Source organism: Podarcis gaigeae (genome assembly GCF_964106915.1).
Source record: "Podarcis gaigeae genome assembly, chromosome: 5".
NCBI classification, from domain to species: domain Eukaryota; kingdom Metazoa; phylum Chordata; class Lepidosauria; order Squamata; family Lacertidae; genus Podarcis; species Podarcis gaigeae.
In genome coordinates, this window is record NC_139681.1 from 41,136,499 (window position 1) to 41,150,975 (window position 14,477).

General features: G+C 41.8%; 1 protein-coding gene across 20 annotated transcripts in view; it reads right to left on the minus strand.

The window, feature by feature from the left end:
- Window positions 1-14,477, minus strand: part of JAKMIP3 (Janus kinase and microtubule interacting protein 3) — a 110,512-nt gene that overhangs the window by 22,993 nt on the left and 73,042 nt on the right. For 7 of the 20 annotated variants that reach the window (XM_083741007.1, XM_083741006.1, XM_083741004.1 and 4 more), the window contains 10 exons: window positions 13,406-13,468; window positions 13,067-13,165; window positions 10,289-10,387; window positions 10,126-10,185; window positions 8,339-8,404; window positions 6,924-6,992; window positions 6,754-6,831; window positions 4,331-4,534; window positions 3,728-3,793; window positions 1,606-1,647 (listed from right to left, as the gene is read on the minus strand). In XM_083741007.1, the coding sequence (XP_083597133.1) occupies window positions 1,606-1,647; window positions 3,728-3,793; window positions 4,331-4,534; window positions 6,754-6,831; window positions 6,924-6,992; window positions 8,339-8,404; window positions 10,126-10,185; window positions 10,289-10,387; window positions 13,067-13,165; window positions 13,406-13,468 (846 nt within the window). Of the gene's footprint in view, window positions 1-1,605; window positions 1,679-3,727; window positions 3,794-4,330; window positions 4,535-6,753; window positions 6,832-6,923; window positions 6,993-8,338; window positions 8,405-10,125; window positions 10,186-10,288; window positions 10,388-13,066; window positions 13,166-13,405; window positions 13,469-14,477 lie in introns of all 20 variants that reach the window. The other 13 variants (XM_083741011.1, XM_083741009.1, XM_083741003.1 and 10 more) reach the window with 4 other exon arrangements.

Here is a 14,477-nt window from a genome sequence, read left to right on the forward strand (position 1 = left end):
AAAAAATATATACACAATAGAAGCTAAGTTACTTATAAAGGTAGTATGAAAACAAGACCTCTGTGTGTCTCAAACACATACCCCACTCCTTTAGGTAACATTTCAGTTTACCTTCCTCTGTCTCAGATAAACTTACTGGGGGGGGATCCAATGTGCCCAAGTGATGGGGAAGATGAAGGGAGAAGGCAGCAGTTTCACAGCTGAGGAGGACTCTATAGGAACAGGATGAGGAGACAACTGCTGCTGCCCCAGGCTCAACTCTGATGCCCCACTGCTGCCAACTGGGCACAGGCTGTACCACAGGGGTGGGCTAACCACTGATGAACTGGGCTTTAAAAAAATAATATTTGAACAATGCACTCAGTGAAAAGCAAGCTGGAGCATATTGGATCATACATGCACTGGTCATTTGATTTCTGAGTATGAATGCCTATTTTTGTAAAGTTATTTAAGACACTGATGGCACAATCCCGTGCATATATACTTAGAAGAAAATCTAATGGCGTGCAGTAGGGCTTACTCCCAGGTTCATAGGGCTATGGGAGGAATTCAGCACAGCACTATTACAAGTTTTCCACCAGTGTAAGCATTTCTGATGAAACCATTCCCCCTCTCCTTTCCCAGATACTATTTTTGGGTTCTCCTTATATCCCAGAGTTGAATTAGGGGAGGTGCATGGACATATGGTAGTGGGTGGGCAGGGAGGGATGGAAGCCCCATTGCAACACAAGTATTTAGCTGAATCCATCCCTTTGTTCAATGGGACTTGCTCCCAGATAATTGTTCCTTGGACTACAGCATAAATGAGCACACAGTCATTCTTTGAGCAGATAAGGTATTTCGTCTTCTTCACTTTTTCTAGGCAAGTCTTGAATTCAGTATTTAAGTACAATTTTTCTGCTCTGGAATTTCTAGTCTGAAAGCAAAGTCCACTAGGTCATCTAGAAAGCACAACATCACCATGCCTTTCAGATTCTTTGGCAAGCCAACCTGGGTGAGTCCAGGCTGTACAAGATCACATACAGCTTTACATAGCTGGCTGTCAGGCGTCACAGGATCCAGTCCCCCATGGGAGGTTGCCAGGAATGGATAAGACAAGGAAAGTTCTTACCAATGCTGTTTATTCAATATACAAAGAGAGGGGCTTAGAAATGCAGACACTTGGGGGTAATGGCGTTGCTCTGAGTGAGTCGCCACCCCCTCCCACTTTCTTATTATACAACATCACTATGGGTCCTGAAAATGTGCCTTCTGCCTCTGAGCTTTCTGCTCTCCTACTTTCAATGCCCGCTGGGTTCCAAGAGAGGGGGGTCTGGAATGCTTTCTAAAGATATTATGTCTGTCAGCTGTCTCCCCTCTGGTGCGTCTTCTTCCTCTCCCATTATTTCCCAGCTTTCCCCCTCATCTGCCTCTGAGCTGTGATCGCCCTCAAACCCCTGTTGTAATTCTGAACTGCCTTCTTCGTCTCTGGAAGGGTCAGGCTAGGGAGGTGGTCTCTACCATTCCTCCTCTGCCCAGTCTCTGACACTGGCTTTATGAGACGACAGAACCAGAGCGTAGCAGGAAGCAGAGGAGAAAGAGAGAACTGGAAAACAAGAGACTTACCTCTTGCCGTTGTGTGGGCGTACTATGACCAAAGAATGAAAGCTAAAGAGAAAAATAAAAACAAAAATAAAAACTAAAAATAGGGGGGGAAACAAGGGAAAGGAAAGAGAGAAAAAGAAAAAGAAATTACAGTAAGCCTAGTGAGAAACGAGCAACAACTCGAGATAAGAGTAAAGCACAACAGTCTGTGGAAAAGAGGTGAAATAAGCAACAATAGGGCATAGTTCCAAATTGATCAACATTTCCATACATTTCATGTCCACGAACAGTATAGAACAGACATACTCAACTTGGTGCCTTCCAGAAGTTTTTGACCACAATTCTGATCATCCCTGCCTGACCATTGGCCACAAAGACTGGGGCTAATGGGATTGGATACCAAAACATCTGGAGGGCGTCAGGTTGGGAAAGGCTGAGAGAAAAAGGCTTGAAACTGGAACCCAAGATGTTCAGAAAATGATGGGAAAACAAGTTAAATGAATCTTTAGTTCTCCTTCCACATAATTTCCCATAATTGTTACTGCAATGTCTCTGGATTACTGCCTTTAGCTGCTGGTGTGTAACTTTTAATGTAAATGAGTTATATTTGAAATTATGGATTTTGTGTATTGCTTCTGCCCCTTGGTGCTATTGTAGTTACACATGTTACTATTGTTATTTTTGTTGTCTGGTTTCTGACCATAATAAAGATTGTTTGATACTATAACGTGAAAAGGGAAATTTATGGCTGCATTTCATCTTTTCATCAAAGTATACTACTACTACTACTACTAATAATAATAATAATAATTTATTTATACCCCACCCATCTGGCTGGGTTTCCCTCTGCCGTCTTCCTCAATTCAATGTCAAGTTAAAATTTCATGCTGTGTGATATTAATCCCTTCAGCAGCAGGGAAAGTCTAGTATCAGGATAGCACAGTTATATTTTTAACGATACAGTCCTGTAAATGTCTGTTCAGAAGTATGCTTCACTGAATTTACTGGGGCCCATTCTCACACGTGCATATTCCTTGCCCTTTTCATTGCTTCTTATTTTTTCTCAAAATAAAATTCACTAACTCGTGAATGTTGCATCATGACCAGAACGTGAGTCCCTTGGTGCTACTGCAAGTCGAATACAGAACTCCTTTAACTTTTGTTAATCCTACACAGCAGGGGAAATGCCTGGCAGGCCAGAACCTTATCTCTTTTACTCCCTGTGGGCCAGATTTGGCAGGTGGGATGGGTAAAGGCTGCTCTTATGTCCTCTTGCGCAGCCATGTTCCTCTGGCACCAAACACTTTGCCAATGGAACAAGCATACCACTAAATGGCTTCAACGTAGTGCTACACTGGATATAGCCCATTGTCTCCAGGCTGTTCCCTTCCTACCTGTTCTTTCCCTGAGGCCGCATCCAGCCTACATATTTAAAGGAATTCTGGGAATTTCATTATATGAATATCCTGCCTTTCCTCCAAGGAACTCAGTGTGGCATACAGAGTTCTTCCCACCACAACTAGCACCACCCCATTTTAGCTTGACAACAGTCCTAATCAACAGAGGTTGATTAGGCTGAGAGAGATTGACTGCCCCAAGGTCACCCAGGGAGCTCCATGCCTGAGTGGGGATTTAAACCATAGGACACAAGGAGTAGGGGATGACAGAGGATGAGATGGTGTGACAGTGTTCTCGAAGCTACCAGCATGAGTTTGACCAAACTGCGGGAGGCAGTGGAAGACAGGAGCGCCTGGCATGCTCTGGTCCATGGGGTCACGAAGAGTCGGACACGACTAAATGACTAAACAACAACAAGAACAATCCCAAGTCCTAAGCCAATACCATAACTACTACCCCATGCTGGCTGTAACATACATAAACTAAAATGAATCATGATTTGACTTCCAGAAGCCAAAATGCCAATTGAGTAAGAAACGATCGCTTTTCTACAACCCCGTATGAATGTTCTTAATAACACTTGTGACTGAGCAGGTAATGATCAAGACAATTCCTCCGTCCAACCAGATCATTTGGAAAATGACTAGCATTAAATGAGGCTGTTGCAAATAGTTATATACAAATCCTACTGCAATAGGCACACCTTATCATTCACGTATTTCAGTGTTGTCATTACTATACATACCTTTTCTTCTAATTCCTTTATTTGTCTTTTTTGAGCTTCAATTCTTTCTTCTAGCTCTTTAATTCTCTGTGAAAAGTAAAATTCTGCGTGAATGCTACCATTCTGGGGAGTAACATTTTAACCTGAACAACTTTTCAAACACTTCGGGAAGGGGCTTAGCTAGGGGTTGTGATGCAGACATCTCTGATTCCTTGGATATGTACAAAATTCTGATAAATTTCACAATACCTCCAGAGCCTTGGTTCACATGAATGAACTTACAGGTCTGTGGCTGCAGAGAGTCTTTCAGGTAACTTGATGCTGACTTGTTGCTATATCATGGTTTAGAATAACAGTGCGGAAGAAACTTGGGTGCAATGAAAAGCCAGTGCACCTCTTTCACAGGTTTTCCTCTGCTTGAGGGAGCTTCTTCAACATAGGAACATAAGAAAAGTCCTGTTGGATCTGGCAAATGGGCCCACCTAGTCCAGCAACCTGTGGCCACCCAGATGCCTGTGGGAAACCTGCAAGCTGGACACAAGCGCAATGGCACTCTCCTCTCCTATGGTTTCCAGCAAGGGGAATTCAGAAGCATTGGAGCATTTCCTCCTGCCCAAAGCATACCTGTTGCGCATGCTGAATGTGCTCCATTCGTTCACGGAGGATCTGGGCATCCCTTTCACGGAGCTCACTCATCACCTGACGCTTCCATTGTTCCACAGCGTTCTTCAGCTTCTCTCTTTCGTCTTCCGAGAGGATTTCGGACATTTTGGCTCCCGCTTCCTGCTGCAGGGCATCGTAAAGCATGGCTTCCAATTCTAAAATGTGCTAAATGAAAAGGGGAAATGATTTGTTCACTGTGAGGCTTGTTATTTGCATTACACTATTGCGATACTTGCTGTGTGGCTTTTTACCTTTTATTCCTTTGCTGTGGATGCTTATTGTGTTACAAAAGCCAGTTTTTATTCACCTCATACAATATCATCGCCACCCAAATATCAGAACCTGTTCATAACTAATTTAATCTGGTTTTGCCCTTTCTGTGGAAAATCTGCTAAGTTTTTTTTTAAAGAAAACCAGCTGCCAAAACCCTTTTTTTCTAATAACTGAAAGTCCTTTGTGCAGTATTAAGCCCCCGTTTGGAAGTACCCTGAGTCTAGAATGAGAGTGGGTCTGAAATATCCATTGTGTAAGGTGTGGTGAAGAGGGAGATTTCAATAGCTAGTGCAAATCATGGTGGACAGATTGCTTGTGAGGGCAAACCACCACCAGCACATCACGCCTTGCTTGAAGGAATTGCACTGGCCGCCAGTCTGATACCAGGTCACGTTCAAGGTGTTGGTACTGACATGGAAGGCACAAACATATGCAGCTCAGGTCCAAGTTAGTTGAGAAACCCCCTTACCCCTTTATACCCAGTAGGTTACTGTGGTTTGTCAGAAAGCTTCTTCTCAAGGCTCCAAATAGATCAGAAGTCCACTCCACAGAAACCTGGGGCAGAGTTTTCAGTGTGGCTGCCCCTGTTCTGTGGAACAGCATACCCAGGCACGCACTGTTTGTGCTTTGTGGAAACAACATAGGCCATTTTTGTTTCAACAAGCTTTTCCAGCAGGATGAAAAGGTCTCTGCCTTAAATGTTCACTTTCTATTTTGGGGGGGCAGTTCTGTACTGTTTAAAAACTACTTCCATTGATATTTTATTTTATTTTATGACTGCAGATCACCTTGAGACATATTATGAAAAAGGAGATTCATAAATAAAATGACAACAACAGCAATAAATTCAATGGAAATAGGGGGGGAGCTCTGGAGACAACATAGTGTCTGAGTGCAAGAAGGAGACGCATTCTGCACGCCAAAGTCTTACTTTGCTGCTGATATAGCTGTGCAAGAGCGGTGGGTTGTTGGGTCATGCCATGTCTGCCTAAATTGAGTACTTCCAGTTAAACTCCTAATCATTCTATTTTTATTTAAATGGACATGCATTGTTGAACAAGCAGCACTAGGTCCTAGAAAACAGCAAACACCTCCATGACTGCTTGTCATCAGCCACCAACCACTAGATAGTTTCAGTGGAATACGCATAGACAGCAGGGAGAGCCTTTTATTCGTGAGGAATAAAAGTCCTTGGTGTATTCTGGATAAGCCTATTCCTCTCACTTTTAAAGGTGTGGGTGGAATGTGTTTGATATGAAATGATTTCCATATTTCTGCCACATCTCCGACAATAATACAGAGAATGCTCTGTGGTGTTGCCCTGTCTAAGATAATGCAGAAATCCCTTCTGTGTATTAGGCCAAGTCTGCAGGGAGCTTTCATTTCACACATCAGTTCATAATCCCTGATATATTGTTATGTGTGCATAATAATGTGGAAGCTTGATAACCTGAGTCTCTGTGCTAGAAAGAGGGAGCACAGAGGGTTAATCGGCTATGTTATGTCCCTCAGATATGTCTATCAATGGACACTTCTCAGGCTTGCAGCGATAAACTTCTCGTTGCCAACATTCTTACTGATCCAGCTTTTGAACCTTTGAAAGCAGAGTGGAATACAGAAATTAAGTGTGGAAAACTTTCCCTTTCATTTTGTCTTAATGCCAAGGGGAAAAACTCACCCTGCTTTTTGTACCAAACCACCTCTCATGATCTCTTTCTCCATGTACTCAGAATCACTGTCTCCTCCTAACGTAAAAGGGCATTTGCAAACTACCTTAGTTAAAACTCTGGCATTTTTCTTAAGAGAAATTGTAGCAGCAATGCAGTTCCTAAAACAAAGAGTATTTTGTTAAAGCAGTATCCCCTATTCCCTAGCACTGACTGAGTTGATCATAATCATTCTTTGAAGACTCATGACACAATCAGAGAGTAACTGGGACTTATTTTGGATGAAATACTCCATTAAGTCATGAAACCAAGTCTGTAACATCTGTTCTTCAACTCTCCATTTTAACCAAAAGGCTTCTATCAGCCGATGGAATATGGAATGGTCACTCTCATTCAGGTTGTTTGACTCTTCCAATAATTTAATCTTCCAAGAATTCAACTTACCTTATGTGCCTGGTCTAAGGACTGCTTCCTGTAATCAAGTTCATCATCCAAATATCCTTTTTGTTTACTAAATAGTTCCTAAAGATGGAAAGAGATTCCGGTTATACTGGCATTTTTCTATGTGCTGTGTGGGTTTAGTTTTAAATTTTTTGTATAAGTTCTTGTATTACCTTTTCATTTTCTAGATCTATCATCTTCTGCTGTAGAGCTGATTCTGTTACTTCTATCTGCTGCAGCCACTACACAGACATGATGAGAAAAAAATCCAAGTCAGATATGCAGATTTGACAAATGAGTAGTTCTCTTTTATTATTGCTCTCATATTACTGATCAATTAGACACAAAACAAAGATGTTCCAGTATATTGCTAGCTTATAAACCACAAACAAAAAACAACAAAATGATCAACTAGTTCCTTGAGTATGGTAATGATTACCAAGAATGCAATGAGGATATTCTGAGTATTGGGGCTACCAAGGACAAAAGAGAGCTATCAGCATGCTTTGGAGAACATGAAATCAACTCACAAGAACTGAGCATGCTCATGGCCAAAGAATGCTGAATATCTGTAAGGTAGGGGAACAGAATTTGGAGGGGTGTGTGTGTGAATGCAATGGAGTGCTCTGAAAGCTGGCACAATGAACAGGAGTACTCCACACTGTGCCCGTTTGTTACAGATCCCACTTGTATCAATTCAACCGTCATAGACATTTCTAAGGAATAGCATTCAAATGGAAATGGCCCTTTATGACATCACCTACCATGTTAACCAATTCACAAGGTATTCTTTGGCTTACTGTTGCCTTAATCACGCAGGTGCCAGTTGCAATGGCCGCCCTGAAGGCATCGTCTCAGCACCATCTGCGTCTGACTGTTAACCAGAAGGTGGGTAATTCAGGCCCACCCAGGGACAGCTGCGGGCAGGATTCCTGGCTTGCCAGGGGTAGTGCTAGAGGACCCTCAAGATCCCTTCCAACTCTACAATTTGATGATTCTCTGTAGCTCTTCCTCGAGAACAAGAGTGTCCCAATATATGTGCTACATATTGTAGTGCTAGTATAAAATTGCTTTGCCTTGAGGCAAGAAATGGCCTTTGGATGCACTATTCTACATGTTCTGGTGGTGGCATGGGGAAGAGAAATGCATGGGGGCCATTTCAATCAGCATCTACTAAGTAATGTGTAGTCCAGGAGTGCTTCCTTAATTTTCAAATGAATTGTTGACATACTGCATATTGGGCATTGGTACCAGGGCCGTTGTTTGTTTTTGTTTTTTTACTTATTTGATCTTCCCCAGAAAGGGTAAATCTGAATTAAAGGGGGAGGCATGAACAAAGCTAGCATTTTTAGGCCAATAACATTGTGGGTGCTGCAAAAAACCTGCATGTGTGAAAAGTACCAATTTCACAATAAACACCTGTATGGAAGCATTCCTCATCTTAGAAGCAGCTTTGAATGCAGGGTGGACAATGAGTGGAAAAATACCAGCCCTACCACTATACTCCCACTGATCATGACTGTGCTATACCAGAGAAAGCGCTCATTGAATATCTCTCAGAATGGGATGGGGGAACCATGTTCATTACCTTTTCGGCCAGTGTCAAAACTGTCCGCGCTTGTATAACAACTACTTGCTCGTCATTTGTTAGGTTCTGCAGCAAGAACAAAACAGAATTGTCATCAGAGCACATGCCTTTTCATCTTGTTGCCATAGCCAAATTATGTCAGGAGAGCAGAGCAGCTCTCGGCATAGTGGCATCACATTGCACGCTGTGTTTTCCTAGATCAAGAAGGGAGAACCCGTTGTCAGACTCAATTCCTACTAGCCCCAGCCAGGAAGGACAAGGATCAGGGATGAGATGGGAGTTGAGTCCCATGACACCTGGAGGGCCACAGGTCCTCCTTCTCTGATGTAGATATTATGGAGCAAAAGGAAAAAGACTTCTGGAGATACAGCAGCTCCATCCTCACATGACCTAGCCCTGCTTCCCAAAGAGCACCTCCTTTTTTGCACACAGGTAGGTTCTACATATGGGACACGGGTGGCGCTGTGGGTTAAACCACAGAGCCTAGGACTTGCCGATCAGAAGGTCGGCAGTTCGAATCCCCGCGACAGGATGAGCTCCCGTTGCTTGGTCCCTGCTCCTGCCGACCTAGCAGTTCGAAAGCACGCCAAAGTGCAAGTAGATAAATAGGTACCGCTCTGGCGGGAAGGTAAACGGTGTTTCCATGCGCTGCTCTGGTTCGCCAGAAGCAGCTTAGTCAGGCTGGCCACATGACCCAGAAGCTGTACACCGGCTCCCTTGGCCAATAAAGCGAGATGAGCAATGCAACCCCAGTGTCGGTCACCACTGGACCTAATGGTCAGGGGTCCCTTTACCTTTACCCTTTAGGTTCTACATATAGCCAAAGTCTTCTACACAGCTCCTTTAGAGAAATCATAAGTATAGAGAAAAGAATTGCAACTCAGATCTACAAGCGTGATGTACAGAAGAAGCCAGCAGTAGTGGGTGGTGTTGTGCAGCTGCTCCCACTTTCAGGGATGGCACGAGGGCAGGGCAGAGTAGGAGAAGGGCTGGCAGCATGCAGTTGTGCTGGTGGAGCCAGTCCAGCATTTTCGCACTGGTGTGCCCACACAGCCCCAAGCTTACCACTGCCTTGCCCCCGCCCCCAGTAAGTAGCAGCAATGCTGCTGTAGGTGGAGTGGCCCTTCCCCATGGCACCAGCAACTCCTGAAATATACAGCAAAATGACAAAGATGCAAATGCCAGCACTTTTAAATCCCACTGATTTCAATGGGAGTGATGAAATCAGCCAGGCTCCATCTTTGTGCGGATCATCAAATAAACCAACAAGCAGTTCGGCAGAATTCACTTGTAACTTACACGGGGTCAGTAGTAAACTAAAGAGTTTGACCCAGGAAATAAGAATTTATGTAGCACAATTTTGTACCATTTTTTAGAGAAATAATTTAAATTTAGTTCACCTTAGGCTCTATCTTGAAACTATTCTATTTGACAGAGCTAAATTCTCAAAATTATTAAAATACTTGTCAAAAGAAGCAAAAATAAAGACCAGGAAAGCGTTAGAGGGAAATAGAATGAGCGTGCCCACTCATGAATTGATTTTGCTTTTTTTAAGAAAAGTAGCGTAAAATTAAATAGCCAACATTAAGGTGGTGTGGGGAAAAACATAAAGGACCTTATTGGCATATAATAGCAAAGGGCATGCAAATATTGGCCTGTACTGACTTGTCCCAAACAAAATGTAAGAAAAGCTTTTTTTAAAAGATGCTTGAGGTTATTTAATGCTATCTGGACAAAAGGACAAAACATACTAGTAGGAACATGCACAATTTATTAAATGAACATACACTTACGGCGTTATCCCCTAAAATGTCCAATTTTTTCATCAACTCTGCTACTAGTATGTCCTAACAAGAGAGAGGTACACAAGGCACAGAATATCAGAAAAATTCACAATGCTTTGTTGAGATGAAGCAGTAACAAAGAAAAAAGAAAATAAGAATGACTTACTGTTACTCCTTCTGCCTCACAGTAGACCTGGAGGGGGCTTTTCCCTTCAGTAAAAGGAATGTGATGAAAATTGATAGCTGGAGATCTTCTCTCTCGCTCCTGTAATCAAACCAAAACTGTGTTGCTTTCTCATCAGCTTAATTAAGAATGAGCTTTCATGAACTTAAATATAAACCATATGTAAGCCAAATGTATAAGAGAGTGACTGTCAGTCATTTTGAATCTGCACAGAAGGAGAAGCATTGGCTGCTTTGAGATATATCTAAGGTGGGGTCAGCAAACTTTTTCAGCAAGAAACCACTTAGACCTTGTAGGGGGGCTGGACTATATTTTGAAAGGAAAAAAAATGAACGAATTCCTATGCCCCACAAATAACCCAGAGATGCATTTTAAATAAAAGGACACATTCTACTCATGCTGATTCCTGGACCGTCCATGGGTTGGATTTAGAAGGTGATTGGGCCGGATACGGCCCTTGGGCCTTAGTTTGCCTACCCATGATCTAAGGGGTGTGATGCTGTGATGTAATAGTACAAATGTGGTGTATAAATGGTATGGCAAAAAACGATTGCTCTTTGCAGAACCTTTAATCTAAGAAACTCGGGCGTACAGCAAAAGTTGGATAGTGAGAATATGCAATGAGAAATGGGAAAATCCAAGCATCTCATCCGTTGCATTTTCAGGAATAAAAAACCACAAATTTGACTTTCTATATATATATTAATGGAAATTCCAAAACTCTTGACTTTTTGTCTCCAGTCATTATTTTGCAAAACATTTCTGGAAGTTGCCTGGTCCTCAACTAACATATGTAGAGAAGCACCTTAGCTAATATGGGCTTAAGGAGTGTCTTGGTCACTCTGCTCTGTCAGAAGTGCACAAACAAATGGACTGTTCCTTACCAGTCATTCAGTACTGTGCATGCACAGCTGTGATGGGAAGCATACTAGAGAAATATGTGACATAAATTCAATTCTGGGCTGCTAGGGAGAGCAAAAACCTTTGGAAGTGGCACTATACCCGATGATATGATTTGTTTGTCAAGCCCAGTATTACCTACTCTGACTAGCAGTGCCTCTCCAGTATGGATGGCAGAGAAATTTGATTCACTATGTATTTAAAGCTGAATCTATCAAATTCACACTTTTTGAAAATATGTGAAATGAAACACAGCTATCCTTCAAAAGTTGCCCCATCTGAATTTTCCGATGCAAAAATTCCTCAACCAAACAAAATGTTCACAAAAATGCATATACTAGGGGGTAAAGGAGAGGGTAAGCATAAAAATGATGATATTAGGGGAAATTGCTAGCAAAAAAATGTAAACATTAGGTGAAATTTTATTCAGAGAAATTTTCACTAAAATGCTGCTGAATTTTCATAAAGTTTTAAAACAAACCAGAAATGACTGCAAAACATGGAAAACTGAATTTAAGATTGGGAAAATGAGAAATGGAAAGAATCAAAATTGGCAGATCCTTCCATCTCCCCTCAAGGGACCTAGACAAAGAGCTGTTACTTGCTCTTTTGAACGGGAGATGCCCATAATTAAACCTTGGAACTTTTGTATGCAAAACATGCAGTCTTCTACCATTCAAACTTTTTAATGTTATATTTTTTCTCCTAGTATAAAAGAAGAAGTATGGTGTTTTTAATATCTTCCTACACTTTCTAATTAAGATAATGCAGGTGATTATTGCATCCTGTTGATGGGCGGAGTCAACAAAGCATTTGCACTGGGTTAATTTATTTAGTAAAAATACAGATTCCTATATATAATATTTCTCAAAGTAGATTATAGTAAGGAGCCAGACTCTAAAACAACAAAGAGTCAAGGGCACCAACTCAATATACAGTGCAGATGATATTTAAAAACTAGCAAATAAAAACAATTTTAAATAGAAAAATCCCCCCAAAACCCACACTATAAAATACTATAAATAATATGCTGTATCATCCAGGACCAACAGTTAACGTGGCTTTGTTTCTTTGTCCATCTAACCTCCATTTCCCTTTGTCTGCTTATGCGCTCTTTATAACTGAACTATCACTATTTTTACCCACAATTCTGAAGGTTTGAATGGTAATTTTCCACATCATAAGGCATTATTAAACAGGCTAAGATTTCAGCATGTTGCTGTAGAGCTAGAGAATGGTCAGCTTTGGCTGCAGGCACACCACACATTTAAAGCACATGCCTTCACCCCAAGAAACCTGGAAACTGTAGTTCACCCCTCACAAAGCTACAGTTCTCATCACTCTTAGAAAACTGCAGTTCCTATAATTATTTGGGGTGGGTGGGAAATGCCATGTCAATGTGTATTGTGCACACAGCCTGGGTTTTGATTAAAAGGATCACTGCAGTAGCATCATGTCACAACCAGGGGGTGTTCAGCTTGCATGTTGAGCAGACTCACAATATCATTCATGGTGCTGCATTACAGCAAGTCACTACTATTACATCTGCAGATGTAGCAAAGGGTGGTGCAGGACCAACCAAGGGAGAGCATGATGGAAGTGATGCTTGGCATGCGTTAGTTCCTTGTACATTATCTCCAAAGCTCTTCTGACACTGCCATGCTATCTGTAATATTTGCCACCAAGTTGTTAAAAGTGTGATTGCCGCTGACTTGCAGCACAGATCTGTCACTCTAGCTTCATGAAAGAACTCGCTGTAGATACACTGGTGTTGGTTGCCGATTGCTCAGTTTACAGCTATGCATACCCACCTCTCATCACGACAAAGCAAACTGGAAAGCCTCTGTGGCCCATACTCACTTCCAGTTCTAATATCCTAAATTCCAAGAGTTCATTTTGATCTTTAGCATCCTGAACATCATGCTTTAACCGAGCCTCTTCTACCTCCATCTGTTTTATCTGGAAAAGCAAAGGGATTACTCTTTATGATACTACATTCATAACGACAGATCTATTACGTACTTCATGAGAAAATACCATCTTTTCTTGTTGTAATGAAAACTAATACACACCTAGTCCATTGAACTCCCTTTTAGTTCACATATGATGCGAATGTTCTTTATTATTAATCTTTGATTACACTTTTGCATGTAAGTATTGGATTTTTAATTCTCTGAATAGAAGTGTCCAGAAATGTACCTTTTCTACAAGCTCTTGATTTCTTCGGTATAATGCTTGTTTTTCTTCAATCCACTTCATATCCTTGGGGGGACACACACATTAATATTACAGAAAAAACACTGGCAACATTCAATTCCTAACACTGGCTTGGTTCATCCAATGGTTACCAAGATAGGAGAGGAGGAACTCACAGCTGCTTCGCTTGTCCCTGGGCCTCTTAGCTCAGCATGGTGCAGCAACTGAGCCAAAGTTTAGGTTACCATGTCATCTTAACACGACTAAATTTTTTCCTCCTTAACCAGAAGCTGAAGCCAAAAACAAATCTTGGAGCTGAGTACCTTGGCTTAGCTGCTGCACTAAGCTGAAAGGATTGAAAAGGAGCAAAGTGGCTTCAGTGCTCTCCCCAGGAGCCAGCACATTCATGTATACATGCTTACATGTGAGCACAGCCATGGGCAGAAATCAATAGAAGGCATATGATTTCCCAGGAGAGAATTGTGAGCAGGACATTGGCTTCCTGACTGTGTTGAGTCAAGACACTTTTTAAATAGCACATAGGCTGCCTCTCTTGAGAAGTGCAGCGGTGAAACGAACTATTTCTGGAGGGATTTTTCATCCTTGTTTTTGGAGCCTTCCCTTAGATTAATTATATGCTCAACACATAGGGAGAGGATCAGATGTGCCAAAAAGCCAGAATGAAGGATAGGGAAAGCCCCTGCAATGTATACTACCACAGTTAAGTAATAAACCTGCCAAAACCAGAGAATTGTGGACAGTCTGGTAGATTGGGACCTCAAACCTAGGTGCAAGAGATTAAATATTGAGCTGCCCTCAAAATATATAACCCAATCGAAGCCAGACTTGTAGAAGTAAATCTTGGAGTTAAGCTTATTCCAATAAATCAGCCCAAGAAAGGACCTAGAAGGTGCCTGGACTGTGGCTTGGAGGCCTTGAGAAAATCTGTCAGGACTGATTACAAGAACAATTTTCTCAAACTCCTAAAAGGAAAATGTTGAATGAAGAAGGCTGCAGGCCAAGGAATACATGAGGGTGGATGTATTTGCACATAGCTAAACATGTGATGCATTTG